The sequence below is a fragment of the Hyaena hyaena genome, unplaced genomic scaffold, assembly GCF_003009895.1.
Source record: "Hyaena hyaena isolate Hyena2069 unplaced genomic scaffold, ASM300989v1 scaffold_8, whole genome shotgun sequence".
NCBI classification, from domain to species: Eukaryota; Metazoa; Chordata; class Mammalia; order Carnivora; family Hyaenidae; genus Hyaena; species Hyaena hyaena.
Window position 1 is genome coordinate 2168963 of NW_024080640.1, and position 15563 is coordinate 2184525.

At 59.9% G+C, this 15563-nt stretch overlaps 1 protein-coding gene across 2 annotated transcripts in view; it reads left to right on the forward strand.

Annotated features, from left to right (window-relative positions):
• The window catches only part of FLNC (filamin C), a 27061-nt gene continuing 11498 nt past the window's right edge, over window positions 1-15563 (forward strand). For both annotated transcript variants that reach the window (XM_039242669.1, XM_039242678.1), the window contains exons 1-22: window positions 1-355; window positions 4611-4859; window positions 6422-6519; window positions 6668-6818; window positions 6913-7031; window positions 7242-7319; window positions 7751-7913; window positions 8089-8289; window positions 9482-9619; window positions 10022-10148; window positions 10276-10412; window positions 10618-10811; window positions 10905-11018; window positions 11626-11769; window positions 11985-12108; window positions 12297-12457; window positions 12663-12753; window positions 12845-13014; window positions 13216-13333; window positions 13421-13683; window positions 14067-14664; window positions 15330-15503. In XM_039242669.1, the coding sequence (XP_039098600.1) occupies window positions 1-355; window positions 4611-4859; window positions 6422-6519; window positions 6668-6818; window positions 6913-7031; window positions 7242-7319; window positions 7751-7913; window positions 8089-8289; window positions 9482-9619; window positions 10022-10148; window positions 10276-10412; window positions 10618-10811; window positions 10905-11018; window positions 11626-11769; window positions 11985-12108; window positions 12297-12457; window positions 12663-12753; window positions 12845-13014; window positions 13216-13333; window positions 13421-13683; window positions 14067-14664; window positions 15330-15503 (3967 nt within the window). The remainder of the gene's footprint in view (window positions 356-4610; window positions 4860-6421; window positions 6520-6667; window positions 6819-6912; window positions 7032-7241; window positions 7320-7750; window positions 7914-8088; window positions 8290-9481; window positions 9620-10021; window positions 10149-10275; window positions 10413-10617; window positions 10812-10904; window positions 11019-11625; window positions 11770-11984; window positions 12109-12296; window positions 12458-12662; window positions 12754-12844; window positions 13015-13215; window positions 13334-13420; window positions 13684-14066; window positions 14665-15329; window positions 15504-15563) is intronic.

The window sequence follows — 15563 nt, forward strand, 5'->3', positions numbered from 1 at the left end:
ATGATGAACAACAGCAACTACTCAGAGGCCGCCGGCCTCGGCCTGGGCGACGAGGTGGACGACATGCCGTCCACAGAGAAGGACCTGGCGGAGGACGCGCCGTGGAAGAAGATCCAGCAGAACACGTTCACGCGCTGGTGCAACGAGCACCTTAAGTGTGTGGGCAAGCGCCTGACCGACCTGCAGCGAGACCTCAGCGACGGGCTGCGCCTCATCGCGCTGCTCGAGGTGCTCAGCCAGAAGCGCATGTATCGCAAGTTCCACCCGCGCCCCAACTTCCGCCAGATGAAGCTGGAGAACGTGTCTGTGGCCCTCGAGTTTCTGGAGCGCGAGCACATCAAGCTCGTGTCCATCGGTCAGTGCGGGCGAGCAGTGCACGGGCACAGCGGGGAGGGGGAAGTGCCCCAAGAAAGGGCTGGCCCGCGGGGGCAGCGGAGGACACAGGTGTCGGGTGGGCCGAGATAGGGCAGAGAGTGGCCCCCTGGCTCAGGGAGAGGCCCCTGGCCCCTGCTCTCCCTCCATCCATGCAGGCCGCATGGGCACTGCCTTCACAGCCCTCTGTCCGTTCAGCGGCATCTTGGGGGTCGCCGGGGGAGGCCAGAGCTTACCATTTCTAGGTCGTCCAGCTCAGCCTCCCCGCACACACTCCCATCAACCGCCGCTACTCATTGTCCCCTTTCGTGCCATCGGGCCATCCCAGCCCATGTTTGAGAAGACAGGGTGCCCATTACTGATTCCTGGGGGGCATTTACTCCCTAAACAAAGCAAATAACTTCTTTGCCTCCCAGCACCTCCATGGGGGAGGAGCTGGCTGAAGGCAGGTCCGGGGAAGCTGGTGGCCAGGCAGGCATGGGGTGGGGGGCCCTCCACAGGCCTGTGCTTAGCAGCTGGGTTCAGGCCCCTGGGCCAGGGCAGGCAGGGCCCAGCCTCAGAAACCTAAAAAGGCACTGAGCGAGGGCAGAAAACCTTAACCCCTGCCTATCCACCTCCTGCTTTAGCCTGCCCAGGAGGGTGCTGCCCTAAGTCCATGCCAAGCCCCCAGCCCACCCCCTAGGCCTGGATTGGCTGCAGCTAACTGTCTGGGTTGAGAGGAGGGAGGGGAAGGCCTGTAGAAGGGAGGAAGTCATTGAGTGTAACCAGATTTGGAAGGTGTATCAGTGCTGGTGGGGGTGGGGAAGCACTCCAGGCCTGGGAGCCTGGGGAGCTGAGGGTGGGCTCTGAGTGGTCAGTGGCTGCTCCTCCCCTCACAGCCCTCCAGCCCTCCCTGCTGGCTGGGGGCCTGGGGAAGACCCCCTACCCCAGTGGAGTCTTGCTGTAATTTACATGAAAGGGCCCCTCGGGGGCGCACCCCAAAGGCCCAGGAGAGGAGTTTCACATGGGGTCAAATGCCTTCCCCCACCAGGCTACCGCAAAGACTTCTTTAGATTGGATATCTGTCCACCCCCACTCTCCCTCAGGGCATCTCTAGGCCTCCTGAATTAGCAGCTGAAGTCAGTCCGGGGCCCTTTGCCCTGTCCAGTCCCCTCTCTAGGCCTTACCCCTCCTGCCCCAATACTGCCCCCCCACCCCACCCACTCTGGCCTGGAAATAGCCCTGCCTCCGTGACACAGCAGATGTCTCTGAGCTTTCCAGAAGGACAAGCAGGAGGACAGGGGGTGGGGGAGGGGGCCCTGGTGTTGGTAGTGGGGGTGAGGACTACATTCGTATGTGTGTGTGTGTTGGGGGGGGTCGTCAGAGGGTTTGTGTGGGGGAGTCAGAGCCAAGTCAGTCCTGGGGCTGTTGTCCCCTGCATGCTGAGATTTGATGGACAGGGCTGTCCCAGGTGGGGTCCCAAGGGGAGGGCCTGGGGCCTCACCAGGACTTTATAGGAAACTGCTCAGCCTTCCTCTCCCCTCCCTGTTTGGGGGCCGCCGGCCCCTCTCCAGGCCTCATCCTTCCTGAGCTCACCTCTCCCCTCCCCCATGGCGGTGCCTGGCTCGGGCCCCTTGGCTCTACTGTGGAGGGGCCGGCTCAGAGTAGAGGGGGAAGAAGGAAAAGATGGTTTGGGGGTGGGAGGGACGCTCCTGGGTTCCCGCTGAGAGGAAGGGGAACTGTTCCCCATTTGGGCCAAGTGGCTCACTCTTGCTGATGAGATAAGCTGTCAGCAATTTGGGGCCGGGCCTGAGGCTGAGGGTGGAGGGAGGGGCACTGGCGGCAGGGCTGCTCAACCCTGAGGAGACGCGAAGGGATTCCCCACCAGGGCGGCTTTCTGCTTCCTCTAGTTCCCTCTGTCCACGGTGGTGGGAAGGGGCTGTCCAGGGGGCCTCCTCTGGGTATTATCTCAGACTGAGATGGAGCATCTGGGCACCTGGGAGGGCGTAAGACTCCCCACTTCCCTTCCCAAGAGTGGGGTGGGGGCTGGGAAGTCCACCCGAAGGCGGGGGTGCTCAGCCTGGGTTGAAGGAGCTGTGTGCCCTTACCCCAGCACCCCAACCCAGCCCCCGCCACCCCCTCAGCCCCTCCAAACAAAGAGGCCTAATGAGGCAGCTCTGTGCCGCAGCTGTTCCCCAGTTGCTATTCCTTCTAGAGCCAACAGCTGAGGGAGGGGCAGGAGGGGGCAGCAGCTGTGCAGGCACCTCCCTCGCCAGGGCCCTCTCTCCTTCCCCACCCCCCTTGAGGCCTGGGGTGGCCTCGGATCTGGCTGTAGGGCTCCTCCTGCCCCTTTGGGGGTGTCCCCAAGCTGGAGAAGTGGTGGATCAGGGTGTGAGGGAGGTGCCTGGCCTGGGGCCGGGGTGGGTAGGGAGGGGAAGGTCATTGCTCCGGAGGAGGACTCCGGGCTCCTCTCCTGCCCCAGGCCGCAGTGGACCACTTGCTGTTTGGCCCAGGGCCAGTTACTGGGGAGAGACTTCTCCCTGCAGCAAATATGAATGACACCCCCTCCACCCCCCAGCGGCCTCAAGGCCTCCCTCCCAGGAATCTGGCTCCAGTTTGCAAGAAGCACTTCTGGTGCACTGGCTTTGGAGGCTGTGAGGGTGGTGAGAGGCTGTGGGGCACTGGGTGTCAGGACTGTGTGAGAGTATGGCGGCCTGTGTGTTTGAGAGAGCGCCCTGAAGCACCGGGAGGCCGGGAGGGAGTGTGTCACGGAATCTGAAAGCTGCCAAACCATTGTGCTGCAGCGGGGCCAGGGGGAGAGGGGGCGGGCTGGGGAGCTGCCGGGGAAGGAAGGATGAATCAGTGGAAGGGTGGGGGAGCCAAGGGGGCCAGAGCTGGAGGCCAGAGGGACAGAGAGGCTGCGATTCCCCCTCCCCTCCCAGAGGATGGGGTGGAGGATACGAGGGTTCCCCAGGCCTTTGGTCTCCTGTTTTCTCCCAACATCTAGAGGACGAGGAAAAGTTGTATAAGGGGGGGGTGTGCCTCGAGCCCCACCCTCTCCCATCTCTCAGGCAACACCAGTAAACAAGGCTGAGTCTTCTGCCCCCTCCCAGCCTCCTAAAAGCGGTGTTCTGGGAAGCTGATGGATTTCAGGCCTGCATTGTCCTTTACAAATAAGCTGGTTTCCAAAGACTCGTACTGAAGCCCCCCCCCCCCCCCCCCCCCCCCCCCCCCCCCCCCCCCCGGTCCCAGCTTCTGGATATTTCTCTCTGGCTGTTGAAGGAGAGCTAGGTCTCCCAAATTTGGGGGACCTATTCTGGTCCCTAGTATTCCTCTAAGGTGGGGATGGGTGAAGAGCCTCAGCTTTTGACTGAGACTTGAGTCCGCACGGGTGACATTCCTCCTGGCTCGTGTGAAATCCCACTGTCCCCAGCATTTGAAAACATGATTTTCGAGCCTTACCCAAGCATGCACTGTACCCCCTCCCTCTCTCCGAGCTTTGTTCCAAAAGCCTTTTACGGTGTTTGGAGGAGAATTTGGCTGGGACCAGGTTAGTTCGATTCCTCTGCAATTTCAGTTTTTAACATATTCATTCAACCAGTATTTACTGAGATCCTACTAGGTTCTAGGCTCTGCGTATGGAGAAATTGTGTCTGTGAAAGCCAAAGGGTACATACTATATGATTCCATTGGTATAAAACTCTAGAAAACGCAAACTCATCCATAGCAACCAAGGGCAAACCAGTTGCTGCCTGGAAAGGGAGACAGGAAGGGCGGGCGGAGGGACCACAGGGGGTACGTGCAAGGAAGTTTAGGGAGAGATGGCTATGTGTGTGACCTGTGGTGATGGCGTCAGGGGCGCATACACGTTGTCAAAGCTTGTACGGTTGTGTAATACCTGCGGCTTGTCAGGCATAGCTCAATAAAACTGTTAAAAAATGAAAACCGCGCCAGCCCCACGAGGCTTACAATCGCGGATGATTGCCAGGATGCCTGTAGCCTGATGGAGGACCACGCACACGCTGTTCCACAGGTGAAAGTCCTGCTGTGGGCGCGTTGGGAAGCAGCCTCATTCCAATGGGAGGGCCCCAAAACGTTAGGCCTCTGGGTCTGGCCTTGGCCTTGCATGGGGCTGAGAATATGGGAGGCAGAGAAAGGGGCAGGAGGTCCGACCCCCCTGCTCTCGCGGCTGCCTCGCGAGCTGAGCTGCGGGAGGGCGGCCCCCTCACCGAAGCCAGCTTGTCCCCTCCGCTCTGCAGACAGCAAGGCCATCGTGGATGGGAACCTGAAGCTGATCCTGGGTCTGATCTGGACGCTGATCCTACACTACTCCATCTCCATGCCCATGTGGGAGGATGAGGATGACGAGGACGCCCGCAAGCAGACACCCAAGCAGCGTCTGCTCGGCTGGATCCAGAACAAGGTGCCCCAGCTGCCCATCACCAACTTCAACCGTGACTGGCAGGACGGCAAAGCTCTGGGTGCCCTGGTGGACAACTGTGCCCCTGGTAAGTGGGCCAGCGGGCCCCTCACGGAGCCCTTCGCTGGTGGTACCGAGGCCCATGCTTGTCAGAATGCATATCCCCGGGCCAGGGGGTCAGCAACGCCTGTGGGGCTTGCCCCCTGCTCCAGCTGAGAATCATTGCTGGCGACAGGGCCTTCCTGACAGGTGTGACAGACACTGCAGTTGCAGCAACAGGCTGAGCGTTCTTCATTTACAGACAAGGGCAGTGAGGGCCAGTGACTTGTCCAAGATCACACAGCTTATCTGCGGCAGCACTGAACTTGAGCCCAAGGCCTCAGCTTCCTGCTCCTTGAGCTTTCTGCTTTGCCATATGGGTACCGTTTCTGCTGAGCTGAGAGAAAGGAAATGTGGTAGGACTTGTAGCAAGAAGCCCAGGAGTTAGACCCTGAAGGTTCTTCTTTGTGAGACCCTAGCAGAGGTTTGAGGAGGGACTGAGGCTGGTGTGCTGCTCCCCAGTGGCAGGTGGACTAGCCCTGCCCTCTCCAAGGGTAGGCCCTGGCCTGGTCAGGTGGGGGCAGTCAGGGCCCATGAGAAGACTGAGGCATCACCAGCTAGAGCCCCGCCTCACATGCATCTCCCTTTCTGACCATCACCTCCCAAGAAGAGATTGCCTTCTAACCTGAGTCGGTCAGCTCTGCCTCCGGGGAGCCATGGCCCCTTGGGAGAATCCTCCCCCAGTCTGGGGTCAGCTGGGGAGCAGGGGGTGGGAGGCGGGGGCACCAGCCGCCCGGGAAGCATTCCCAGCTGCTGAGCCATTGCCCACAGCTGGTGAGGCCGCCAGAAGTGAGCTCAGCTGTTCCGGCCGGTCATGGATTCCAGCCTTTGAGCCGGCCCCCTCCCAGCCAACGAGCATCACCCCTCCTCCAGCTCTGGCCTGGACCAGGCACCCCCTGACCTTTGCACCCCCTGACAGGAGCGATCTGGAGCTGCCTCAGCATTCTTCCTGTTAGGAGGGCTGGGTTTGGGGTGGCCACAGAGGAGAACCCATCCTCTCAAAACAGGCCCTTGTGTGCCTCAGTTTCCCCAAGTGAGTAGTGAGGAAGGAGAGGGTGTCTTGGGCCCTAAGGCTGAGGTGGGAAGTGTTTGGAGCTCTAGGACTTGAGGGCGGCTGTGAGGAAACCTTGTAGAGGATGGGGTCAGAGGCATGTCCAGGACGGAACCTCTGCCCTACCTCTGCCCACCCCTGCAGGAGTGAGGCGGGAGGGATGGGGGGGGGTTGTCCTGACAGGGTCTACACTGTCAGGTCTGCGCTGGGGCCTGGGCAGGCAGGAGGCTGACCGGCAGGGGTGGTGCCAGGCTATGTCAGCCAGGGCAGAAAGGCCTCATTGTTGGCGCCAGGGAGGGCCGCCGCGCCTCTCCATGGCGCTGGGCATCCCGGCGAGGGGCCGTAACGTAGGGCATCAGCAGGGACCTGGCTGGTGGGGGGCCTAGAGCTGCGTGGCAGCGGGCGTGAAGCCCCAGCCTGTGAGGGTGTCAGGCGAGCAGATGCCCTGCATTCTGACTGGCGCTTTCCCCTGACCGTTACCTTCCTCTACCATCCTGTAGGCCTGTGCCCTGACTGGGAGGCCTGGGATCCTAACCAGCCCGTGGAGAACGCCCGGGAGGCCATGCAGCAGGCGGATGACTGGCTCGGGGTGCCCCAGGTACGTGGGCAAGGAGGGCGGGGGAGAGGGGAAGGGCAGAAGGGCCGGGATGGAGGTTGGGTGTCTGAGGCTGCCTGGTGGAGATGTGGGAGAGGGCCAAGGTGACTAGGTAGAGGGCGCCCTGTAACTCCTTTACTCCCCGTGGCAGGTGATTGCCCCCGAGGAGATCGTGGACCCCAACGTGGATGAGCATTCTGTCATGACCTACCTGTCCCAGTTCCCCAAGGCCAAACTCAAACCTGGTGCCCCTGTTCGCTCTAAACAGCTGAACCCCAAGAAGGCCATAGCCTATGGGCCTGGTACGTGCTGAGCCCCTGACGGTCTTCCCTGGGCAGCTGGGTCCATCCCAGGAGGGGTCTTCCTGAGTAATGTGGTTCTGCATCTGTCCCTCAGGCATCGAGCCCCACGGCAACACTGTGCTACAGCCTGCCCACTTCACTGTGCAGACGGTGGACGCCGGCGTGGGCGAGGTGCTGGTCTACATTGAGGACCCTGAGGGCCACACTGAGGAGGTATGAGAACTGTTGGGGAAGAGAGGGAATGGCATGGGCTTGGAACCAGAGACCGCAGGCTAACAGCAGGACGGGCCTGGAGACAGCTGCCAGGATTAACTACTAGGCTGGGGACTGGGGGGAAAGCGCCACCCATGGGTGCTGCCAGGCCCTGCGGGGTCAGGAGGGGCTGCAGCCACTGTGACTTCCAGTCTTTTCCTTTCCCAATAGGCCAAGGTGGTTCCCAACAATGACAAGAACCGCACCTACGCTGTCTCCTATGTGCCCAAGGTTGCTGGGCTGCACAAGGTATCTCCCTACGATCCTCCCCATTCTGTTCACATCTCTGGCTCTGTCTGCGTGGAGCCCTCTTAGCTTGCACCCCATTCCAGCCTGACCAGCAGCCCACCTCTCCCCCTCCTCGGTTCCGTTCTGCCCCTCCACCCCCTCTCAAAAGAACCGCTTTCAGGGGCGCCTGGGTGGCTTAGTCGGTTAAGCGTCCGACTTTCGCTTAGGTCATGATCTCGCGGTTCGTGGGTTCGAGCCCCGCGTCGGGCCCTGTGCTGACTGCCAGCTCGGAGCCTGGAGCCTGTTTCAGTCTGTGACTCCCTCTCTCTCTGACCCTCCCCTGCTCAAGCTGTCTCTCTCTCCTAGAAATAAATAAAACATTAAAAAAATTAAAAAAAAAAAAAAAGAACCGCTTTCCCCCGAGAAGCTAACATTTGGCCCCTGACCTGCAGGTGACCGTGCTCTTTGCTGGCCAGAATATCGAACGCAGTCCCTTTGAGGTGAACGTGGGCATGGCTCTGGGAGATGCCAACAAGGTGTCAGCCCGTGGCCCTGGCCTGGAGCCTGTGGGCAACGTGGCCAACAAACCCACGTACTTTGACATCTATACCGCGGGTAAGGATGGGCCCCAGGGGGATGTCAGGCAGGCAGTGCGTGACTACATGGGGTGATGTGGATGGGGGACACGGGCAGGGTCTCAGCTAGAGGGTAGGTGGCCCCAGAGGGAGGGAGCCCCGAGCAGCTGTGTGTGTCCAGAGAGGGGGGCACTGATGGCCTTTGTCTGTGGCAGGGGCCGGCACTGGTGATGTGGCGGTGGTGATCGTGGACCCGCAGGGCCGGCGGGACACAGTGGAGGTGGCCCTGGAGGACAAGGGCGATAGCACGTTCCGATGCACGTACAGGCCTGTGATGGAGGGGCCCCACACGGTGCATGTGGCCTTCGCTGGTGCCCCCATCACCCGCAGTCCTTTCCCTGTCCATGTGGCAGAAGGTAAAGGCCTTTCACCCATCCCCACAGCCACCCTCCCTGAGGCCAGGACACAGAGTTGCCACCAAATTCCGGGTCTGAGGGTTTACAGGAAATGAAGCACTAAATCCAGGGGTAGGAGGGGAGCCCGCCGAAGGTTTAAAATAGGTAGAATAGCCATGGGGGGAAGGGGGTCGCTCTGGAGAGATCTCATCCTGATCATCTCTCCACCTACTATCCGAGGGAGGGTCAGGAGACCACAGCAAAGTATATAGGCAGGTGACACCTTGCAAGGGTTGTGGGGGCCTATGTGGTAGGCACCCATACCCCAGGCCCTCGGTGGTGACTCCCACCACTTGGTTCTCTCCCTGCCGCTCAGAGCGCTTGCTGACACATGCCCCCTCCGTGCCCATTGTCCACCAGGCCAAGAAAGTGGTGCCACGTTAGTACTGTCCAGGGGAGGCGGGGCCAGCATGGCCATAGCTGACTGGCCTCGCCTGTGCTGTGTGGCATGGCCCAGGCAGTGTGGAATTGCCCCCCTTCTATGGCATTCTGTGACAGGCCCTGGGTTCCGTGCCATTGCCTGTGTCCTGTGGTAGGCCTGGATTATATGTCCTTGACTGTTTTTTGGCACCCTGTTGGGCTCTATGCCATTTTATGTGTTCCGTGGCAGTCTGAGATCACCCTTCTTTGAGCAAGGTCTGGGTTCATTGCCGTTGGTAGTGTTCTGTGGCAGGCTGATTTCCATGCATTGCCTGTGACCTGCGGAAGGCTTCGTGTTATGTTGAATATCTCGTTCTGTGGCCTTGCTTAGTGTTCTATGGCATGACTCAGTCCTAAGGCTGCTATGGTGGCTCTGCCTGAGAAGCCTCAGATGGCTCTAGGTGGGTGGCTTTGGATGGCTCAGGGCCCTCCCCTATCTCTCTTTGCCCCACTCTCTGCCCAGGCTCTGCCATGCTCTGTGTCCCAAGTGACACTGACTCTGAGAAGCCCAGCAGGGAGGGTTTCTTGTAGCAGGCGCCTCGTCCAGCATGGCTCCCAAGGGCCCCAGTTGTGTCAGGGGCTCTAGGGAGCACAGGGGAGGGCTGCATGAGGCCGTAGCCTGTGCCCGTGAGGGTCAGAAGGACTGCCCACTGAGGTGGGAGATGTGTGAGGAGGGGCTGAGGCTCTGTCTTCAGCCCCTCAGCACCTTTAATCTTCTCTCTCCAACCCCCAGCCTGTAACCCTAATGCCTGCCGTGCCTCTGGGCGGGGCCTGCAGCCCAAGGGTGTGCGTGTGAAAGAGGTGGCTGATTTCAAGGTGTTCACTAAGGGTGCTGGCAGCGGGGAGCTCAAGGTCACTGTCAAGGGGCCAAGTGAGTGCCAGGGCCCAGGACTGGGGGGTGGGAGAGCAGGGAGGAAATATGGCGCCGGCCCACTTCCTGAGGGCAGTGACCGCCAGCACCATGCCCCCTCCCCCGATCCCTGGAGAGACTCCAAGGAGATGCTGACCAGAGGTACCATGGGACCTTAGGCACATTGTCTCCTCTCTTGCCTCAGTTTCCCACCTACAAACTGGGAATGATCCTCTTCTCCCTACATGCTACTCTGGCTATCATGCACTGGGATGGCATGTAGTCCCTGCTGGAATTTCAGCTCTGCCCACTAGTAGCACTGCCCTCAGATTGAGCCTGGGTCCCCAGGGCTCCTTGAGGGAACTGAGGATCAGTGACTTCCAGATGGTTGATCCCCTCCCTCTCTGCTCCCCATCTCTACAGAGGGCACAGAAGAGCCGGTGAAAGTGCGAGAGGCTGGGGATGGTGTGTTCGAGTGTGAGTACTACCCTGTGGTGCCTGGGAAGTACGTGGTGACCATCACGTGGGGCGGCTATGCCATCCCACGCAGGTAAGCACCACGCACCCGCCATGCGGGGAGGGGAAGGAAGGGAAGCTGGGCTACCTGAGGGAAGAGAGGAGTGGTACCTCTGGCAGAGGAACTTCCTGACATTGACACCAGATCCCTCTTCACCCAGTCCTTTTGAGGTACAGGTGAGCCCAGAGGCAGGAGCACAGAAGGTACGGGCCTGGGGTCCCGGCCTGAAAACTGGCCAGGTGGGCAAGTCGGCCGACTTTGTGGTGGAGGCCATTGGCACGGAGGTGGGGACACTGGGTAAGTGGCTGGGTGGCAGCAGGCGGAAACGCTGGGGAGTGGTGCGATGGACACGGGAAGTGCCTGGGGACAGGAGGCGGGAATGCTGGGTAGTATCAGGATGAGACAGGGTGGGACGGAGGAGTGACTGAGGGAGCAACAGGAGACCTGCCCAAGTGTCCAAGCTGCCTCTTGTACCCCCCAATCTTCCCTCCCTCGCACCCAGGCTTCTCCATCGAGGGGCCCTCGCAGGCCAAGATTGAGTGCGATGACAAGGGGGATGGCTCCTGCGACGTGCGGTACTGGCCCACGGAGCCCGGGGAGTATGCCGTGCATGTCATCTGTGATGATGAGGACATCCGGGACTCGCCCTTCATTGCCCACATCCAGCCAGCCGCACCTGACTGCTTCCCGGACAAGGTGGGATCCCTGGGCCTGCATACTCGCCCAGGATGGGGTGAGCAGGCTCTCCTCCAGTCGCCAACCTAGCCCTCTGCTCCTCCCCCTGCACAGGTGAAGGCCTTTGGTCCTGGCCTGGAGCCCACTGGCTGCATCGTGGACAGGCCTGCAGAGTTCACCATCGATGCCCGTGCTGCTGGCAAGGGAGACCTGAATCTGTATGCCCAGGTAAGGTGCTGCCGGTCCCTGCAACCCCCGTTGCCCTGGGCAGGAACCCTGGGAAGGTGGAGGCAGGTAAGAGGCAGAGGACACGGCAGCATCACTGGCCTGGCTCGCCTCTCACGGAACCAAAAGAACCAAAGTTTTAAGAAACTTAAAAATTTTGTGTTTTCTGATGATAACCTTATGAACATATTTTACCAAAAATGTATTATTTTTTTTGTACTAATAATTTTGCAGTTGCAAGATGATTTGAATAAGACAGTTACTTCCCAAGTCAGTTTCTCAAGCTGGTGTTCACTAATCCCTAGAAGTTAATGAATGTATTCTTGGGTTCAAGAGGATGATTTTCCTTTAAAATGTTCACTATTCAATTTTAGAAACATTGATTTAGCCCAGCCTTTCCCCAGCCAGCACATTGCAGATGCCTAGGCTGGGAGGCTGGGCCACACAAATGTCCTAGAGCCAGATCTCTGGGCCCCCAGGGCCTGCTTTGACCACCAGAGCACGGGGGGCTGGGCTCTCCAGGCCTGAGGGCTGCCTGAGGCCAGCAGGGGGAGCCAGTGCTCTGAGGAGGCCAGAGTGCTCTAAGACTCTTGTTCCCTGACGCCCACAGGATGCCGATGGCTGCCCTGTCAACATCGTGGTCATTCCCAATGGCGACGGCACCTTCCGCTGCTCCTACGTGCCCACCAAGCCCATTAAACACACCATCATCATCTCCTGGGGAGGCGTCAATGTGCCCAAGAGCCCCTTCCGGGTGTGTCCTCCTGTCCTGTCCCCTGCCACCTAGGGCCCCAGAGGGAGGGCGGAGCCCCACATGGGAGATGTTGGTTGTCTCTGGGCCTTTGTGTCTACTTCCCACCTCAAAGCCCACAAAGAGGCTAAGGCTGGTCCCATTAAGGCTGAAGTGGGTAGTGATGTATGGGGCCTGTGGGAGGGGCCCTGGGCTGAGCATCAACCCCCTCCCCACAGGTAAACGTGGGAGAAGGCAGTCACCCCGAGCGGGTGAAGGTGTATGGCCCAGGCGTGGAGAAGACGGGCCTCAAGGCCAACGAGCCTACCTACTTCACAGTGGACTGCAGCGAGGCTGGACAAGGTGTGCCTGGGTGTGGGAGTCGGGAGTGGGCGGGGTCCAGGGCAGAGTCTAGGTGGGGTCCAGGTAGGTGGGGCTCACACTCTGGCCAGATCCTGCTTCTAGGTAAGTTTCTAGGCTTACAGCTAGAAAGCTTACAGCTTCTAGGCTGTTGAGACCCCACTCATGGCCTTGCACCGGCTTCCCCTCAGGTGATGTGAGTATTGGCATCAAGTGCGCCCCTGGAGTGGTGGGCCCTGCAGAAGCTGACATCGACTTTGACATCATCAAGAATGACAATGACACCTTCACAGTCAAGTACACACCCCCAGGGGCCGGCCGCTACACCATTATGGTGCTGTTTGCCAACCAGGTACTCTACCCTTGGCTTCTGGCAGTCCCTGGTGGCCCGCACCCTCTATGCCTAAGCTGCAGCCTGGTATCCTGTCCTTTGGGGACAGTGGCACAGCCATGAGTTGAGCACTTTCTGTGTGCAGGCAGCATGCCTCAGAAGAAACAAAGGGGCTGTTTCAGAAGCTACCTTTGCCTACGCTGACCAAATCTTTTTCTCCATCTAGGAGATCCCTGCCAGCCCCTTCCACATTAAGGTGGACCCATCCCATGATGCCAGCAAGGTCAAGGCTGAGGGCCCTGGGCTGAACCGCACAGGTAGGTGTCTGGGCAGGGGCTGGGATAGGCTGGGATTGAGGCTACGTGTCCACCAGGCCCTCACCACTGTCTTGTGGGGGGCGCTCCTCAGGTGTGGAAGTTGGGAAGCCCACTCACTTCACGGTGCTAACCAAGGGAGCCGGCAAGGCCAAGCTGGATGTGCACTTTGCCGGGGCTGCCAAGGGTGAGGCTGTGCGGGACTTTGAAATCATCGACAACCATGACTACTCCTACACTGTCAAGTACACAGCCGTCCAGCAGGTGTGTCCCGCTTCCTTCCCGCCCCACCTATCCTGGTTGTGCATCTCCTTCCGTGCGTCTCCCAGGACCACTTCTGGGTTGTCTTGGCCCCTTTCCTGCCACTTATCCTCTCTGGCTGGACCCGAAATCCACATCGGCCAAGGGCATGTTGCCAGGCTGTGTCTAAGCCACCCACTTCTAACCTCCTTTTGTACCCAACAGGGCAACATGGCAGTGACAGTGACCTATGGTGGGGACCCTGTCCCCAAGAGCCCCTTTGTGGTGAATGTGGCACCTCCACTGGACCTCAGCAAAGTCAAAGTTCAGGGCCTGAACAGCAGTAAGTGGGGCAGGCGCTGCGCTGGAAGGGAGGGATGCTGTGGCGTGGGCCGGAGTCTCTGCTCACTGCCCCTTGATCTCTCCGCAGAGGTGGCTGTGGGACAAGAACAGGCATTCTCTGTGAACACACGTGGGGCTGGTGGTCAGGGCCAGCTGGATGTGCGGATGACCTCACCCTCCCGCCGCCCCATCCCTTGCAAGCTGGAGCCTGGGGGTGGAGCTGAAACCCAGGCCGTGCGCTACATGCCCCCTGAGGAGGGACCCTACAAGGTGGATATCACCTACGACGGTCATCCAGTGCCTGGCAGCCCCTTTGCTGTGGAGGGTGTCCTGCCCCCTGACCCTTCCAAGGTGAGGAGATAGGAGTTGAAGGGAGCTGGGATTTAGGGTTTATAGGGAAAACGGATGAGTCACGGAGGCCAGAGGGCCCATGTACCTGGAGTGACTGCAGCCAAGGGATCCAAGGCCATGGTGATCCTCCATCTCAGGACCTGTCTTTGAGACAGCCTAGTTATTAAGAGTGCGGCCTTTGATCACACCTGGGCTTGAATTCCAGCTTACTAACTGGGACAAATTATTTAATCTCTTTGCCTCCATTGCCTCATCTAGAATTGTTGTAAGGACTCAGTCTGTTGTAGCTGCTGCAGTTAAAGGTGCTTAGCTGGGTGGGGAGAAATGAAGACCAGGCATGGTAGAGGCCAGTAAGGAACCCATATACCTGCTCCTCTCCCTAGGTTTGCGCTTATGGCCCTGGTCTCAAAGGCGGCCTGGTAGGCACCCCAGCACCGTTCTCCATTGACACCAAGGGGGCTGGCACAGGAGGCCTGGGGCTGACTGTGGAGGGCCCCTGTGAGGCCAAGATTGAGTGCCAGGACAATGGTGATGGCTCATGTGCTGTCAGCTACCTGCCCACGGAGCCTGGCGAGTACACCATCAACATCCTGTTTGCCGAAGCCCACATCCCTGGCTCACCCTTCAAGGCCACCATCCGGCCTGTGTTCGACCCGAGCAAGGTGCGGGCCAGTGGGCCGGGCCTGGAGCGTGGCAAGGCTGGCGAGGCAGCCACTTTCACTGTGGACTGCTCGGAGGCTGGCGAGGCTGAGCTGACCATCGAGATCCTGTCGGACGCCGGTGTCAAGGCCGAGGTGCTGATCCACAACAACGCCGACGGCACCTACCACATCACCTACAGCCCTGCCTTTCCTGGCATCTACACAATTACCATCAAGTATGGCGGGCACCCTGTCCCCAAATTCCCCACCCGCGTCCATGTGCAGCCCGCTGTCGACACTAGTGGAATCAAGGTCTCGGGGCCTGGAGTGGAGCCTCACGGTGAGTGAGAGGAGCCCTTCAGGGAGCCCTGGTCATCGTCGGGAGGGAGCGAGCAGGGCTGAGGGCTCAGGCAGGGCCAAGGCAGAGGTGAAAGGAGGGCTTGGGGGCAGGCTTGGAGTCCTTAGGGCTCAGACACCCTGAGAAGGCACCAAGGGCCAGAGGCTGGGCGTGGAGCTTTGCCTCTGCTCACGTGGCCAACTATGTGCTTCTTTCTGGGGAGATCCCAGCTTTCAGATTAGGTGCCTGGTCTGAGAAAGCTATGGACCCCAGTGTGGAGAGTACAGAGGGAAAGCTCTGGGGTAGAAGGTCAGGAGCTAGTTCAGCCCAGCTCAGTAAGTGTGAGTGGCCACCTGTTGGAGGCCAGTCCCTGGTGAGGCATGAGGGTGGAAGGTCTAGGGAGACAGAAGACCCAGACCCACCCTCGAGGAGCCCACAGCCTGGCAGGGTGCCCAACATGAACAGAATATCGCAGGGTGGTGATGGGAGTAAAGCAGGGGCTGTGGGGGATGGGCCTGGAGTGCACGGGTGCAGACGGTGGCTGGGCCCAGGATGGGACGTAGCAGGTGGACAAGAGCAAGAGCCTGGCGGCTGGGGAGGGTGGTGGCATGAGCGACTATGTGAGGCTGCCCTTGACTCACACGGAGTGCTCCTCTCCTGCGACCCAGGTGTCCTGCGTGAGGTGACCACAGAGTTTACCGTGGATGCAAGATCCCTAACAGCCACCGGTGGGAACCACGTGACAGCTCGTGTGCTCAACCCCTCGGGCGCTAAGACGGACACCTATGTGACCGACAACGGGGATGGCACCTACCGAGTGCAGTACACAGCCTACGAAGAGGGTGAGGACATGGGCTGAGCGGGGAGGGTGGGGAGCTGATGACTCTCAGTGTGGATGGGAT